The sequence below is a fragment of the Nelumbo nucifera genome, chromosome 4 (genome assembly GCF_055504915.1).
Source record: "Nelumbo nucifera cultivar China Antique chromosome 4, China Antique-T2T, whole genome shotgun sequence".
Classification (NCBI taxonomy): domain Eukaryota; kingdom Viridiplantae; phylum Streptophyta; class Magnoliopsida; order Proteales; family Nelumbonaceae; genus Nelumbo; species Nelumbo nucifera.
In genome coordinates this window covers 10,103,245-10,121,627 of record NC_142652.1, presented here as the reverse complement: position 1 = coordinate 10,121,627, position 18,383 = coordinate 10,103,245, and the positions used below count along the sequence as shown (strand labels likewise).

The 18,383-nt window shown below is 39.3% G+C and overlaps 1 protein-coding gene across 1 annotated transcript; it reads left to right on the top strand.

The window, feature by feature from the left end:
* Positions 1 to 14,593: 14,593 nt before the first annotated feature.
* On the top strand, positions 14,594 to 15,411 carry LOC104591431 (histone H2B.9-like). The gene has a single exon (XM_010250249.3). It carries the CDS (start codon positions 14,705 to 14,707, stop codon positions 15,113 to 15,115), a length of 411 nt encoding a protein of 136 aa, XP_010248551.1. The 5' UTR covers positions 14,594 to 14,704; the 3' UTR covers positions 15,116 to 15,411.
* The last annotated feature ends 2,972 nt before the right edge of the window (positions 15,412 to 18,383 follow it).

Here is an 18,383-nt window from a genome sequence, read left to right as displayed (position 1 = left end):
CCTAATGTTTCTTGTATGTATGTAATTTATTTATTTATATATAAATCATGATTTTTAAAACTGGACCGGACAGGATGGTTGGATCAGAAAAAGGGAACCAGTCAGGTGACTGGTTCCATTTTACCCCATAACCATTTTTTCCAAAAATCGTTGATTTGGTCAGTAAACCGCTGACTCGGGCAGTTGAACTGTTCAAACCATTCAACGATTTGACTAGTTTTTATTTTTTATTTTGTTAAAATGGGCCATCTATTCAGTTCGATTGATTGGACCATTCTAACTCCGGAACTGAACCCTGACCGATTCATTGTCCGGTTAAATTTAAAAAACCTTGATATAAATAAACAGACCACCAAAAGTTTGTAATTTACCCTTAAAAAGAAGACAAATTACGAAAAGACCTTGAATGCCCGAATGCCCATGAACGGAAAAACAGATACGCAAAACCTAATACAGCAGCCCCTAATGTTATTCTTTCTACCCTTAATCATCTCAGTCAAATTCGGCTATTTGGGAATGATTGGGTGCTTCCTGCACGTTACACGTTACACCACCCAGTATGCCTTCTTGGCTAAAAGCAATAGTCTAATACTTCTCTTTCTGATGGATTAATGAAGTCTAATGGTTGAGACTTGAGAAGTATTTGTGTCACTAGATTTGAACCGCAAGAACCAGCCTGACCTAGAAATAACTAAAAGAAAATTCAAAGGAATGCCATTCTCCAACATATATCTATCACTTTTTGAAGATGTTTGTTTCCGCAAAGTAGCATTTCTTTGCAGACTCGTTTTCGTTACTTTCATAAGCAACCAAAAAGGAGCCTCGGAAAAAAGAAAAGAATAAAAAAGTTGGGATACGGAACAAAATCTAAGAGCGTTTTTACCATCACTAGTCGCTAGAGGTGTTTGGAATTTGGGTTGGCAAATCAGTGAATTTTCAGGTATGACTGGGGGCTAGTACAAAACAGTTCAGCGTGATAAAAATTGGTGAAACAAATTCAAATTGGTGAAGAGTTGAGACTGATCAAACGAAGGGAAAAGAAAATAGGATAACTGTGGAATTATGCTGTGTTGGAAGAGCGACTTCATCAGCAGCCTTTCCATGTCCATAAATCCCTGGACAGAAATCAAGGGGTAGAAAATCCGGTCTTTCTTTTCAGAATTTAAATCAGATAATAAATATTTTCTTAATGCCTCAAAAGTAGAAAAGGAATAAGCTTTTTACTGTGTCCAACATAGATTAAGAGTCCTGGCTGAAAGAAAAAAAAAACATAGATTAAGTTTTTCATTTTCGCAAGTCATGTAAAATCTTGCATTGATATAGCAGGGGTTTTTATAATTTGAAATGTAGAATTGCTTGTTAGAATTTTGTTGATTTCTGGACCAATCTACAGCCTAATTTCAACATGTAACTGACAGTCTTCCTATTAAAAAGGAAAATTGAAAACTTTACCTTGCTGCTCCTATCAAATGTTGAAACGAATAATGCTGAATTCAAATTCATTTCAAAGTCCAGGAGAAATTGAGAACACGGATTTCAGAAAGTGGTCAAACAAATCATGGGGGAAAGTAAGAGTCTGGTTGCTTCAAAATTGTCGACTATCCATTGTGCTTATAGATCGCTACCTGTGTTAAAAATAATAATCAGGTATTATCAGACCTTGCGACAAGAATCCCATTTTATGGTTGACCTACAGAGTATATTCCCTGGATAAATGGTGATTATCAATTCAGCGTGATCACCAGACCACATTGGGTAGAATTCATATTATGCCTGTGTATGATATACATCTCATACTTAGAGGGTGAACCTGGGGGTTTGAGATGAGATAACAGTTGGAGGCCTTGCCCTAGAGCCTAGGTGTGAGGCTCAAACACCCTCTTAAACACTTCTATAATATTATATATCATATTATCTTTTTATCGCTGTAACTTATTAATACTTGGGATTAAGGCTGAGCTGAGTTGAATTTATCATTGTAACATTTAAACTATATTTACCATGGAGTAACACTATTAAGCAGGAGCTATCTTGAGAAGGTGTCAGGTGAGAGTTCATTATTTTGATACATGGGTGAGAGTTTATTATGTATACCAAATACTCTGGTGGTCAACTTAACAAGAGCTATTCTTGAGAAGGGGAGAGCTTATCATGTCTACCAACTACTCTAGTGTTCAACTTAATAGTAGGTGTGCAACTTGGGCAGGCTCGGGTTGAGCTTCTGTCAAAATTTGAATGGGCCCAGCCAAAAGCAGTGTAAAATGCAAAGTTGGGCCAACCTGAGTTGCACCCCTACTTAAATAGGTGTCATTTCCTTTCAAATCTGTGAACAAATTTTAGAAGGATAAGATAAATCAACTCTTGATTGTTAGTTCCTGCATGATAGTACCAGGGGTACCTTTTTATCCCTTGAGCAGAATCCATAAGGCTGCATTTGGATGCGATGTAAATTTTACATCGATTTGGTTTTGTATGTGTTTGGAAAGGGTGTAATTATTATTGACATAAAACTACACTTTGGTTTTGTGTGCGTTTGGATGGAGTGTAGTTTTACATCGATAATCGATGTAAAACCTCATCAACTCTAAAGTTTTACATTGACAATCGATATAAAAACTACATTGATTTTATCAATGTAAAACTTTACACTCTTCCACCCATCACTATTTTCAAAAAAGCAATGGTCACTTTCTGGTTCACTTTCTAATGACATTTTATACTATTCTAAACGCAACCTAAGCCATTCTACTGCAAAAATCAATATATTGTGAGACCACGAGAGAACAATTAAACCTTTAAGGATTTGTGATAATTGCATATCAAGTAATAAAATACATTAGTACTTGATGTAACGGTTTCTGGTCACGTATCATTTTTTTGGCTAAGTACCTCGTCACCACGTCTTCTCCCAAGTGGCCGATGACTCAGAGGCTGAAGTGGAGCTCCCTGCATAGTGCAACCCGACTGTTCCCTGCAGAAAATGATCTGCTCATCTTTGTAGATGGTGGGAACTGAAGAACCTACAAGAACTGAATCAGAAAACCCGGGGTGGCTTACCCGGCGAGGTCACTCCGATGGCTAAGTTAACACTTAGTGGTAGAGAGCTTGAAGATGATATCAGAGAGTTAGAGAGCTAGAGAGCAGGGGTAACATCTCATCCTTCGCCCCTGGTGGGTGAGGCCTTTAGATACTGGAGTCCTCGTGGGTTTGGTGGAGCAGTTCCTGGATTCCTGCTGTGATGGGACCTGCTTTCGTGTTAGGTGGGGATAAAGCCACCAACCAGTAAGGTTGCCCATTTCCGCCTAAATCAGGGAGTGGGTGAGCTAATATAGCCGTTACAAGTCATAATCCCGTAAAATGTGGGGTACGGTGGGTGAGCTCCTTGGGATTGTCATGCGGTGGTCAGTCTGATTAGGAAGCGAGCTGTCTGTGAGGTGCCGAGCTGCTTGGTGGCAAGCTGCCTATGGCGTGACGAACTACCTGTGGCGAGTTGCCTATGACGAGTTGCCTATGACGAGCTACATGTAAGTGACAAGCTGCTTGTAAGTGTCAGGCTATCTGTAAGTAACAGGTGTCATAATGTCATTGGAGGGCCACATCCGCCCTCATCATTTGCCCTCCACTCTCGAGCTGAAAGTAACTCGGTGAAGGGAGTAGATTTCTCATTTTGGCCCAGAATTCGATGAGCTCGTAAGCACTAATTCAGTTCCTTAGGCTGTGGGAGCGACTTATAGTCCACTCTTGTTGATTTTGTTCATGTCGAAGAGGCGATTGTGTCTTATGTGCCCATGCCAAGGAGGCGACTGGGACTAGCTCGCCCATGCCGAAGAGGCGATTGGGTCTTAAGTGCCCATGCTGAAGAGGCGACTGAGACTTAGCTTGCCCATGCCAAAGAGGCGACTGGGACTTAGCTTGCCCATGCCGAAGAGGCGACTGGGACATAGGTGCCCATGCCGAAGAGGCAACTGGGACTTAGCTTGTCCATGCCGAAGAGGCGACTGGGACTTAACTTGTCCATGCCGAAGAGGTGATTGGGACTTAAGTGCCCATGCCAAAGAGGCGACTAGGACTTAGCTTGCCCATGCCGAAGAGGTGACTGGGACTTAGGTGCCCATGCCGGAGAGGCGACTAGGACTTAACTTGCCCATGCCAAAGAGGCGATTGGGACTTAGGTGCCCATGCCAGAGAGGCGACTGGGACTTAGCTCGCCCATGCTGAAGAGGTGACTGGGACTTGCCTGATGTCGGGTTCTTTTATCGGTTTGTCAGTTTGTGCCTGGGCCAGGCCGCCAGGTCGACTGTGCCTCGTCATTTGGTCTGCTTCCAAGTGGTCGATGACTCAGAGGCCGAAGTGGAGCTGCCTGTGAGGTGTCGAGCTGCCTGTGAGATGCCGAGCTGCTTGTGAGGTGCTGGGCTGACCAGGTGATGGGCTGACCAGGTGCTGAGCTGCCTGCTGGCGAGTTGCATAGTGGCGGTCTGCCTAGTGGCGAGCTGCCTAGGTGCCGAGCTACCTAGGAGGTGTAGGGCTGACCAGGTGCCAAGCTGCCTGTGAGGTGCTGGGCTGACCCGGTGTCGGGCTACTTGTGAGGCGTCAGGCTGACCAGGTGCCAAACTGGATTGATGAGCTTCGTTGCTCTTTAGAGACCTGTAAGTAACTAAATGTCAGAGGACCCGGGGTGGCTAATTCGGTGAGGTTGCTCCGATGCTTAAGTCAATACTCTCATAGTAGACTGTGAGCTAAAAATCACAGTCTGAGAGCCAGAACTTGCTTATTTGCTTCTGGGGTTGGTGCCTTTATACAGGCATTGTCTAGTGTGGGGGCTTCATGCACCATATCCAAGATTTCTACAAGGTCGTCTAAGTGGTTCGAGATTTCTGGAGGTAACCACCATTCACGTTGACCACCCTCCAGATCGTTCGGCACGTGGACCAACTTCCAAGGATCGTGGGAGTGTTTGGATATGCATGCCGAATTCGTCGGCGAGAACGTCTTGCAAGTCGCCATGTCAGCGCATGTGCTAGGCTGCTAGGTCGCACCTGGGCCAGGCCGCCGAGTGGGCGCCTGAGAGCTATGACTGTGCTGCATCAACCTCGTGACGTCGATCACCCACTCCTACAAGAAGCTACCAGGAACAAAACCTTCGGGGGAAGTACCACTAACTTTAGGTCGCTAGCTCGCACGGAAGCCTTGGAAGGCTCGACCAGCAAGGACACCCATGTAGTCTGTTGGCCGTCAACTCCCGCGGAAGCCACAGAGAGCTCATCTTTGTAGAGGGGTCCTCGCGAAGAGGACTGGTGAGGTTTTATCTGAATTGAAAGTAAAGTTGGTAGAACTGCTTAATCTGTTAGCTTTCTGCATAGTTTTTGAGTTCATAAAAAATGGAAACTATAAAGCGAAAGCTTCAGTTTCTAAAAAGTGAGGACTTAACTTTCTGGGATGAGGACTTAGCTTTTTGTAGGATGAGAACTTAGCTTTTTGTAGTGTTTCCCACAGACGGCGCCAATTGATGTAACAGTTTCTGGTCACATCATTTTTTTGGCTAAGTACCTCGTCACCTCGTCTGCTCCTAAGTGGTCGATGACTCAGAGGCTGAAGTGGAGCTCCCTGCATAGCACAACTCGACTACTCCCTGCAGGAGATGATCTGCTCATCTTTGTAGGCGGCGAGAACTGAGAAACCTGCAAGAACTGAATCAGAGAACCCGGGGTGGCTTACCCGGCGATGTCACTCCGATGGCTAAGTTAACACTTAGTGGTAGAGAACTTGAAGATGATATCAAAGAGTTAGAGAGCTAGAGAGCAGGGGTTACCATCTCATCCCTCGCCCCTGGGGGGTGAAGCCTTTATATACTAGAGTACTCGTGGGTTTGGTGGAACAGTTCCTGGGTTCCTGCTGTGATGGGACCTGCTTTCGTGTTAGGTGGGGATAAAGCCACCAACCGGTAAGGTTGCCAATTTCTGCCTAAATCGGGGAGTGGGTGAGCTAATATAGCCGTTACAAGTCACAATCCCGTAAAATGCGGGGTACGGTGGTGAGCTCTTCGGGGTTGTCATGCGGTGGTCAATCTTCCTAGGAAGCGAGCTGTCTGTGAAGTGCCGAGCTGCTTGGTGGCAAGCTGCCTGTGGCGTGGCGAGCTGCCTATGACGAATTGCCTGTGGTGAGCTGCCTATGACAAGCTGCCTGTAAGTGTCGAATTGTCTGTAAGTATCAGGTGTCATAATGTCATTGGAGGGACAAATCTGCCCTCATCAATACTATTTATGTTAATGTTAAAACAATGAAATGAACATTTAAGGTCCACAGTATCAAGGCTAGTGGCAGAAATAGCAGAGAAACAAAAATGGGCCAGAGGACTTGATTTCATTTTAGGATTATGAGAAAGCATTTTAATTGTTACCAACTAATGCTTCCAAAGGAGCTCCACGAGGATCACTTAACAAGTGAACTTCATCAATAGTGCTACATCACTGTAAAAGCTTTCTCAATCCACCATGCGGTACAGGATTATAGCATCAAAGAAATGATAAATATGCCATATCAGGTATACAACTCAAACAAACAATAAACTAAACTAATAAGCATAGTCTGTTTATTTATCTATGGAGTAGTTAGATTTATGTCTGACTCTTGTATACTCCTTGTGGTATAAGATTAATTGTCAACTGTAAATTCCAAGCAATTGATCCCCTATGAACCAAGCCCAACCCAGAGCTTCTCTTGTACTAAGGTCGTTGATGGAGCTATGTAGACTTTTTAACAACAAATAAACAAGTGAAAGAAGACCCAATCTTTGTAACTGAATATAAATAAATCATATGACCTAAATATGATACAAGACAGGAAGGCATGGATTGCCCCTACATGTACATTACCAGATTCTAGATTTAAACTGTTACATATCAATTGCAAAAAGGACAGTGTAATTGTCAGGATGAGTTATGGACTCATGGTATGGTTAATAGCCACCCCCTCACACACACAAAGTAGTGATAGAGGTAGTTGTGTGTAAGATTATTATTACTATCAACATGTAGATTTGGTTAACATACCATTTTGAGTTCCCTTTATATGAATGGACTATCTCTCCTGAGAAAGGAACCCTGAGAGAAGCCTCAAAATGCATATCTCAATTAAATAACATTTTTTTGCCACTTCTGGTTGGTGCTCAGACAACCATCTTTATGTTGGAGGCGAAACTACTAGAGAAACACTCACTCTCCAATGGATTAAAATATCTACATCTACGAGGAAAAAGAACTATGTTAATTAAAGCAGTAATGCCTTGCGAGTTTCAATTGAACATGGACAGTTTGCACACGAAGTGACCGTTTTGTCATCTCCCTGCAGCTGCAATTCTTCCAAATATCCTATACCAAGAGAAAGGCCCACATCAATTCAAAAGAAAGCCATAATATAGTTTATTGAATAGGTTGGAATTCAGATGCAACCCATAACATTTTGTAGGTTTGAAGTAATTTGTTGCCTGAGCTCAATTAACAATTCAGTTGTTCAGTCATTGCATAGATGCTATATAGTGTCTCTTACAGCATTAACTAACTACAGTTGACACAGGAGGGAGGGAGGGAGAGAGAGAGAGAGACTGTAACTACGTCTCAACAGGACAAATAATGTAATATAATCCTGAAAAAAGATCAGGTTAGGTTTCAAAAAGAATACACCTATTAAAGATGTTCAACGATTATTTTGAAGGAAAAAAAGAAAATCCCTTCCAGGAGGTCCAAATTTCCACTGAGAGAAATTTTTATCAACTAAAGTATGATTTAGAGAACCATCTTTCATGCAATCCAGTGTCTAATCCAGATCACTTCTTCAACCCCTGATAGTAGCAAGGGACCAAATGAAGATTGTTGCTCCCAACTTCGCAACCTAATATAAGAGAATTACAAAAGTTAAGATCTGTCTGTAGACAGTTGCCAAAATGCAAAATGTTTTTCTGTTATGATACCCAGATACAATAGTGCCGTATAGTGTCAGATATTTCAATTTTTAGTGTAAATACCGTATTCTATGCTGTATCCAGCAGCGTCCTTTCCGTATCCGGATAACACAGATATAACAGGACTGGAATTTATCTAAACTGCAAATGTAGCCTCCAGACTTGCAGATACAATACAGTGAAGTCATTGTTTGAAATCAAGAACAGAATCATCGTCATCCACTATCAAGCACAATGAAGTTCTAACAATCCTTATTTATTTTTCTTTCTTTATTTTGTAATAGAGTACCATTTATCGAGTTCAGGTGCAAAACCTCTATCATTATCACACGGAAAGGCATAGGTTTTCTGATAAATCAAAATTATTCAATGAAACTAACGTAAGACTTGCAAATCTTCAGGCTAAACATGAAAATCACATCTAACCAGTGCCAAGAGAAGATCTAATAGGAAGAAATAGTAATTCTGAACCCAGAGTTTCTTTAACAGCAGCACCAGTTCACCAAAGATCTGAGCGAGTTAAATAATCAGCACCAAAATTTTACACTAGCCAATAATATTTCCTTATGCATCAAAAGGTAAAAATGAAATGAAGGAAAAACATGAAACATGCTATACTTTCTATTCTTTTAAAATAAGACAATCGGAGTAACAAGATACTCCGTCAACAAATCAAAATAAACTCTGCAACTGCGCAACACCAATCGAGCATGAAGCAGGGACGCATTCGATCACAATAATTAACAGAAGAAGAAAATAAAAATTGCCAGTTTAATCTTCAATTCCACAGTCGAAATTTCGGAAATGTGCACGGGATGAATTGATCGATGGTTATCAAAATTTTTGAATCGATAAAGCAAAAAAATAAAATAAAATAAAGATGGAAAGGAACCGCGGCTTACCAGATCTCAAGGAAGCAAAAGCTTTGTCCCAGAGGGAGAGATTGTAATTTGTTTCGAATCCCCCGCTCCTCTACTTATTTGTATACAAGTATTCGCTGTCAACTCGAATCAGTCGAAGTGGTGGTGAGACCGACGTTCTTTGGCGGGAGAACTCCGACGAACATTAGCGCCTTACGTGGCAGATCAAGGGTTGCTTTCTAGGGCAATGTTACCCCAACGCACCGTTACCTGCACGAGAATGATCTTTTACGTTCTAATGATGCTACTTGTCTATTATCCATTGGTTCATAAACAATGTGATCAAGTTAAGACGGATAGGGATCTGTTACCGACAAAACACTCCCAACACTTTACCAACATACCTCGGCATCTGTACCGTACATTGGTACATCTCCCATGTCATTCATGAAAAAATGTTCCGAGTGTCCGGTTTAGTGGGCAATGGGTAGCGTTTGGTTGATGGCAGATCTGAACTTTTTCTTTGTTTTTTTTGTTTGTTTAATATAAACGCATTATCCGGTAAAGGTAATTTTTCATCCCTAATACCGATAAAAGTAAGACCTTTTATATAAGGTAATATAAACGCATTTCTCTTGAACTCATAGTAATGTTTTCAAAATGTCTAAAACTCACGGTGTCACTAAGTTTTTATTTTTCAAAACTCACATTCTGTTAGTGCACCATTAATGTTTCTTAGCAGAGGTGTCAATGTCATCATAAATAACAATTTTCATGATCAAATTACCCTTGAATGGTGAGTTAGTGGAAAAATGGTTTTTTTTAGCTTTTAATTTTCTTGTTTTTTTTTTTTTGCATTTTAGTGTTTTGTTAGAATTTCCAATGTTTTTTATAATTTCCATTTTTCTTTACAATTTTCTATTTTCTACGACCTATAAAATTTCTTGTATTTTTTGTTATTTATTTGCAATTTCTGTGTTTTTCTATAGTTTTTTATGTTTTTTCTACATTTTTTTATTTTCTGATTTTTTTCTCAATTTCAATGGTTTCTATAATTTGAAAATAATTTTTATTTTATTTGCAATTTCTATAATTTTGTAATTTCTATGTTTTTATGCATTTTATATTTGAAAATATTTGTTTGAACTTTTTCCTTTTTCCTTTTTCATGTCTAAATATTAAAATGATAATATATTAACATCCATTAATTTATTTTGTATATATTTTATATTTCTCTATGAAGGTTAAAATGGTAATATATTAACACTCGGTAGTCTATTTAACGTCATGTTAGTAAGGTTAGTGACATGGTGAATTTTAGACATTTTAAAAAGTTATGGTGAATTTAAGAGAAATGCTGAAAATTCATGATGAATTTTAGATAATTTTCCTTTATATAATAACCAGTATAGGCTAATTTTTTTAAAAATATATTAAATAAGGGGATGGGCTACCCTGTTGTGTAGCCCCGTGAAGCGATAAAAAAATATGCAACGTATGTATCGATTCCCACACCGTTTTTCTCTTTTTTTTTTTTTTTTTTTTTTTCTTTGAATCAGACTGCACAGCCACCTCCTTTCTCTCTCTCGCCGAACCAAACCACCTGGTCGTCCCTTGTTCATCGTCTACCCTCTCTCAACTCGACGCAGGAGTGGAATCCCAACGAGAACTCTCCGCCACGACTCCATTTCTCTCATTCATTTTCTCCTTCTTCTTCTCTCTTACCCTCTCTCATTCCCTATCTTTTCCCCTCCCCATTTTGATCACTGTTCTTCGTCTTCTCGACGAGAACATCGACTCCTTAGTGGCGAATATTTTATCCACTTTCTCCATCCTCATCACCAGTGAATATCTCTGTTTTTCATCCTCTTTTATTTATTTATTTAGTTTTCCATCATTCCATTGTGCCTCTATGTTGTTGTTGACCTCCCCAACCATTTACCGATCTTCCCCATCCCCTATTTCGTTCATCGGTCGAGTAGAGTCGACTACAGTAGTGGAAATCGTGGGAAAAAGATGAAGACTGTTCTAATCATATTCCACTACTCCAACACCGGAAGGCTTGAACAGAGTGACCTATATTTTCACTCTTACATTGGAAGGTCGCACTACTCGGATTGATCTCTTGATCATATTCCACGAAGGCCGTCCTTGTTGGAGGACTAGCAACCTGAAGCGAGAATCGTCTGAGAAAGACCCCCTTTTCATCGATCAAAACAACACTAAGTTGAGAGCCTGAAACAAGAAATGACAGGAATGACAATGTGGAAAATGGCTTTGGGAGATTTTTATTTCTGATATGGATTGAGTAGACTGATTCCCACCAGATTGTGGCCCTGGTTTATTTGATATTTGACTTTTTGCAGAGAAAAGAAATTGAGAATTTAGTGAAGATCTTTGGAAAAAGAAGGTTAAAGTGAGGGCTTCAACGGAGAGATACAGAGCTTTCGGGCAAAAGAAGAGTAGAAGATGGTGCAACTTTGCTTAAATTAAAAAAAAGAAAAGAAAAGAAAACAAATAGAGCAAGTAGCGATAAACAACGGAGAGATACAGAGGGTTCATCGCTGACGGTGCACTTACTTGATATTTTATCAAAAAAGTTATCCTATACTAATCATTATATAAAAGTTATTACTTTTATTGTTATGTGGGGATGAAAAGTTGCCTATCGGCAATAAGCCCTTATATTAACTAGGAATAATAATAGTCACTTAGTCTTTTACATGAACCCGTTGGTTCACGGTGAGCGTGTACCCTTCAATAGGAGGCGTGCACGTCACCTATTCAAATTAAGCCATTTACGTTAAGGTTATGAGCCTGTTTGGCATGTTTTTCGATGCAGTTTTCCGGTTGTTTATAAGCTGGAAAGGCTGATTTTTTATCTATTCTTGTTTGGCTCGTAGAAGATCTAACCGCCAAAAGATGGTGTGTTGAAAAGACATGAAAAACCCATTTTGGGCTGATTTTGGAAAGCTTCAAGTGAAGCTTCCCGTGTCTTTCACATTTGAATCTCGCACGAAAAGACACACATCTGCCAAACTATGTTCGGGCTGCCCAGATCTTATGTCAAAAGCTCAATGCATCTTTTGATTGTCAGAATTACAAGAAGATCTTCTCAAAAAGACGTGCCAAACAGGCCCGTTGTCTTTCTATTAAGTGGGTATATACGATTCACCTGGTCACTGATCAGAAAAAACACAAAAATAATTTAAAGCTCTCATTCTGAATCATTTGAACTCCCCTTCTTCCCAATTTTTTCAACCGAGCCCTAACCTTGGAGTAATTTGAGCACAACTGAACTCCAATGACTATAAAAAATACCTAGCGATATGTATCTATTTATTGCTTACCGCTCTTGCAAGGGGGAGATACATCGGAGGAGCTGATGAGGTGGTGAACTTGCATGAGCAAGGGAAGCTTCAGCCACTCTTGCAAGGACTCCCAGTCAATTACTCCAATGGTCCATGCAACGAATGCACAGGGATATGCTTCGTGTTGTACTTCAACTGCAATGGCAATTGCAAAGTCAGTCCTAATGAAGGGACTGATGATGGATGGCCCAACTGTTGCCCAGAATGCAACAAGAATGGATTGATCATTTGCCCAATGTATTGGTTTTCTTATTATTTTGATTTCACAGTGCTTTGAGTTGAAAAATTAATTAACCGAAACCACCAATGTTCTGTGTATCAATTTGTGTATCATGGGATCACCATTAATTTGATGATGTAAATTCAACTTTCAACAGAATAAAATTAATCCCTCTCTATATGCACAATTGTCATGAAGTTGATGACGAAAGAACATTCTTTATTTCTTTTTAATGGAATCAGATAGATCATTTCCTTGTTGAAAGAGTGGATTGCCAGTTTGTCACTTCCCCACACATAGAAAGACACTTGCAAGTAGAATCTTTGCAATTTGAAGATTCAAATAAATGCTTACTGCCGGTTATTTCTTGCTACTATCAGAGTTCAGTTGTGCTTAGAAATCATCGATGGCCTCTGTTAGGGTTCGATTGAAAAAAAAAGGGAGTATTCGAATGATTCAAAAAGAGAGCTCTGAATTATTTATTTATTTTTTATCTTTTTTCTGACGGGATGAACCGTATTCACCTATTTCACGGTATACATTCACCGTAGACCTACGGGTTCACTGAATTCGTTCTCGTCTCTTACATCCGGTATCCGTTCAGGATAGCTATCACGTAGAAAACAATCCTGCACATGAGTTTTTGCTCGATGAGCCACATTATGCGCAGGGGAATTAAAAGTTCTATTTACAAAGTGAAAGTCCATAGATTGAAAAGATGTTAATTTTTGCTTGGTCGTTATCAAAAGCCCAAGGAACGACCAATGAAGAGAGGCTTGATTTTTCAATGCGTTAACGACCTGCTGTGAATTCGAACATATTATCAAATTTTCTTTAATTTGGACATTCGCAGCGCTTGTTAAATTCCTTGCAAAATAGCATATAGTTCCGCCTCATCTACAGAATTCAGGTTAATTCTTCCTGTTGCAACACAAAGACAATTCAAATCTAGAGATAAACAGATAGCTCCAGAGGAGAAATTCGATTGGTCGATAGTACCTGCATCTATAAAGATATATAATGCAGTCTATATCATGCTTTGATTTGAAGAAAAAAATAGGGAAAGGAACGGAAATATAAGAAAATTTTTACAAATTTTGTATAGGTTTTTTTATATTTTCCTTTCTTTCCCTACTTTTTGTTGAGTATTTAATCGGTTAAAAACAGTATTGATCTTTTAAAGCAACTGAATTTGTCTATCTTTAAAATACACTTTATTTCCAGCGAAATAAGATTTAGCTGAATGCTTTTGCTGTTTAGCATTCCGTAGAACCAATAATAAGATTCCACACATGGCCCAAACAAGACCGCTTAGATAAGGGGGCATTCCAGAAAAATATGATTTATCGTTTCCACATTATTATGGCATAAAACACCACTACGGTTTTGAGATACATCCCAAATTTGTTCACAGACTGGAAAGAAATTATTTATCACCCTCCACAAGAAAAGTTGTTCACGTGGAGCTATTGGAAAGTAACAAATTAATCCATTTCTGACAGATTTTTAGATTATCGTGAGGTCTAATTTGTTCGGGAAACCAAAAATGTTTGTAAGCATGTTTTGGAGAAAACTTACTCGAGGGATGTAAGATCCAAATTCAATCCAGGTTATCGAATGCTCCTCTGGAAGGATGAAGGTTTTTTTTTTTTAAATATCCTGAATTATGTCTTGATCAAAATATTGATTGAGGAATGAGAAGGTCTACATTCCATCCAGGTCCCATTGATGATTTAAGTCTGAAAAGGACAAATTTCTTAAATTGGAGGCAATTAATAGATCAAGCATTTGAATACCGTTCCGGGTTTGAATCCAGGGAACCCGATCAATTTTCTGTTTTGATTTGGACGAAACCAAATAAGTGAATAACCCACTTTCTTGAGATAATTCACAGAGTTTTGGGGCTGTAATTTCCAGAAGAAAGAAATTAAATACTTGATTTCCAAATGTGAGCCTAGAGTAAGAGAATACCACATCAGCAGCCAAACGGTGTAGAAATGACAAAGCATTTTGTCCTATTCTGATTGCTTACTCTAAACCGTAATTACTCTATCCTTTTTCTTACTAGAAACATCCGAACCGTCAAAAGTCGACGGTCCAGATCACACCTTCTATTTCACCACATCTCGATCCGCCGCTCCAAAACTCGACGCTCACCTATAAATGCCAAAGGGATGTCCACCGATTCACCATCATCTTTCCATCTCGTTGTGCTCTCTTCCCTCGCCATATAGCTCTTTCCCTTCGGTAAGAGAGTTTTAGATCTGCAAACCCCTACTGCTGCAAAACCCAATCGATGTCGTCGAAAGCCGGAAAGAAGCCAGTGGCTGAGAAGAAACCGGTGGCCGAGAAAGCGCCCAAGGTTGATAAGGCAACCAAGGATGGATCGACTTCGGTTGACAAGAAGAAGAAGAAGAAAATGAAGCGAGCGAGCGAGACATACAAGATCTACATCTTCAAGGTCTTGAAGCAGGTTCATCCGGATATTGGGATCTCGAGCAAGGCGATGGGGATAATGAACAGTTTTATCAACGATATCTTCGAGAAGCTGGCGCAGGAGGCTTCGAGGCTTGCTCGATATAACAAGAAGCCGACTATCACTTCGAGGGAGATCCAGACTGCCGTGCGTCTCACGTTGCCTGGTGAACTCGCGAAGCATGCGGTCTCTGAGGGGACCAAGGCGGTGACGAAGTTTACGAGCACGTAGGTTAAATCCGACGAAAAGAGCACCCGGTCGATCCGATTGACGAATATTCTTTTATTTTTGTTATCCTTTAATGTTTTGGGAACAGCTTTATCTGATTTGTTCTGTTTTTCCCTTGTCTTTTGCCTTTCTTCATGGATCGATATCGATTGAAGAAGGATATGGTAATGATGGGCTAATAGGATTTTTTTTGGTAATTTTAGTTCAATTAAAGGGTGAAAGGATTATCGACAGTCTCTTTGTAAAAATTCATTAAGTTTTCTGAATTTCAATAAGGTTGGGAAACCATCTTTTATGTATATTTTGTAAGCGAGCTGGGAGAACACCATTGTTATAGCCTTATAGGCAGCCACGAAGGCGCGCGCGAAGCATGCGTTTGCACCCAGTACTGCGAGTGAAACTGTTGAGGATTAGAACTCGTTAGTGAGTATGGCGAATTTTACAAACATGGTGAATTGGGCTACGACACTTTGAAACGTTGCCTTGCTTCCTTTATCCATGTGTTCTGGAATCTGGATAGAGTGGGTTGCTTTACGTTGAGGTATAAAACCGCCTTCATTTTACACGAATCGGGAGGAAGAAAAGTAGAAAACTGTTTTCAAGTTTTAACAAAGTCACAATATATAAAAAAACTTTCTTAGGGATTTTCAGTATATATTTCTCAATTTTTTTTTTCTATTGACGAAATTAACGATACAGTGAATCGGCAGCTTTGTATGATGGTCCTGACCGTTCAGTCAATGGGTTGCACTTGTTGGGAATGTTGCTTTTGCTGTTCGCATGATCTTAACCATCGGTCCAGCACGTGTCTGTATTAATTATGGTGTAATTAGGGTTGGCCAAGTTAGCATGCCTTTTACACTGTTTCAAGCCCTTCGGTTGGGTTCATTCAGGCTGTGTTTCATAATCATTCAAGTTTTGTATTTAGTATCATGCTGCTGAGGTTGGAAATTTTTGTTTGGAATCCTTGTTACCGTTTTCTGGAGTAATAAATTTTTTCTGTTTGGTATCAGGAAACATATTATTTTGGCACTCTAGGAAATGTTAAATTTGGCATTGCTCCAAGTTATGTCTTCTCGATTTTTAAAGCGTGTCTTAGAATACCATTTTCTATAAAAAACGGTTCCAAATAGATGATTGTGTCTTAGAATATTATTTTTTCTTACATGGAGTTGTGCTGTAGTACCGTTGTTTCAGGAAACGACAACAATGCCAAACAGATATCATTTTTTAAGAAAACGGAATTGATGGAAAAAACCTACTCAAAATTTGATAAAACCTCAGCCCAAATCCTCCAAGTTACACGTCTATACAATGCGGGTAGTTCATCCTCCATTTCCTTACCCCCAGGGGCCCATTCCCAATATGGTAACAGTAAAATCAAGAATCAAAATTTTGTCACGTATTTGATGTATCAGCCCATATCGGCTGATACGTATTATATCGGAATCTTCTTGATATGTCATGTTTTGAATCAGTGAATGGTTTAAAGGGTAAATCAGCCTTAAACCGGCCGTTTGAACCAATTTCAAACAAAAAAAAAAAGTAAAAAAATCATAAAAAGCAATACTAATATATGCCGATATGCCCATCGATATTTTGAACCTTGCAAATAACAAGAAACCTAATAATTGAGTTTGAGCCAACATAAGTTGGTCTGGACTTTTACTGTTTCCTTCTTTTCCATAGGCTTTACTGGATTTTGATAGTGGCATTGTGGACAATGCACTTTTTCATTGATTGGCGAGCGAATTGGTTAAACAACCGGGTATCTTCACTGCACTTTATTACTCCCATCTTATTATCAAAATTAGGAAACCCAGGCCCAGATTGTTAGGGTTTAGGTGTATATCCACAAAAAAAGTTGTTACGGTTTAGGAAGTTGGGTTGCTTTGTTATGGGAGTCTCTTCTCTCTTGTTTGAGTTTTGTCTCCCCGTTGGAGGCTTGGTCCTCCTTTTTTGCCTTTTACCTCATAAGTTTTTTCTCCCGGTGTTAAGAATCAGTTTCTTCTTCTTCTTCTTCACCACTCAGCAGATTGGTATATGGTCTATTGATGGATTTATCTCTCCATTGTCTTTGTTACTTTTCTTTGTAATTTATCTTCCTTACTTTCTTTGACTGTTGGTAGTTTCTTGGATTATATTCTTAGTATTATTTTATGAAATTTTCCTTTTAGGCTTAAAAAATGTTATGGATACAAAGTGATCTTATTTGAACTTGATAAATGTTAATTTTATTTTGTGTATGTATAAGCACATATGTTTAGATATTACCGGATCAGATAAAATCTGATTGAGTTGGACCCGTATTAGGTCTAGTTATATTTGTATTGGATTTTAATTTGAATTCGGGCAAACAATATCTTTTGTAGATTAACTTGTTTGATTCTCATGTCTAAGTACAATAGTGTCATGTTGCCATTGCATTTTTGTATTTTTTTGTTGATCAATACAAATTTGTGAAAAAAATATGTTATCATGTCATATATAAATGTCATCTCAGATACAAAAATGCATGCATGTCATAAATATCAAACTTGATGCTTCAGACAGAACTATCAATTTGTATTGACCAATTCAAAATATTTTTAAATTTGTATTGATCAACCTAAAATGTAATGGTAACATAACACCGCTGTCCAAACACCCCCTAAGAGATTTTGATGGGACAGAAACGTGTCAAAGCTCATAATAAGTTGGCCCATGAATGTGGGTTGAACTGGGCCTGTCTTGGACTCGGTGGTAACTCTTTTATGTCTCTGATTGGGCTTGAGGTGATCCAAACATGAAAAAGCAATAGTCCCATGTGTGGATAAGTTATGCTATCATGATGCTTAGTTCCTACTCAGGTGATTTTTTTTTTTCTCGCTTCAGTACTCAGGTGATTTGAAAATGTAGTTTAGTGCAGCGTTTTTTACAATTTTGTATGCGTATTTTGTGCTTCAGTGTTCCAGTGTTCTACAACCATCCAGTGATCTAGTGAGTTTTTCTGGATCCTGGTTATCAAGTGTTCCAGTTGGAGTCTAATCTGATAACATTGCTTCTGATCTCTTGGCATAAAGTGCTTCAGTTTTTTGAACTTTGAAGCAGCATTTTAAGTACTTCTGCCAACAAATGTTTCCATGATTGGGTAGATTACTTGTGTTTCCCTTACGGTTCTAGTCAAATACTTATACCTCCTCGGGTTTAGGTTGTTTATCTATTAATTTACTCATCCCTTGTAGTTGTAGGTTGGGGTTAATTTACTTATTCCTCTGCTCTATCATGACAT

What these genes read in the sequence shown, in the direction of transcription:
- LOC104591431 (XM_010250249.3), top strand. Translation starts at nt 14,705, where the DNA reads ATGTCGTCGAAAGCCGGAAAGAAGCCAGTGGCTGAGAAGAAACCGGTG.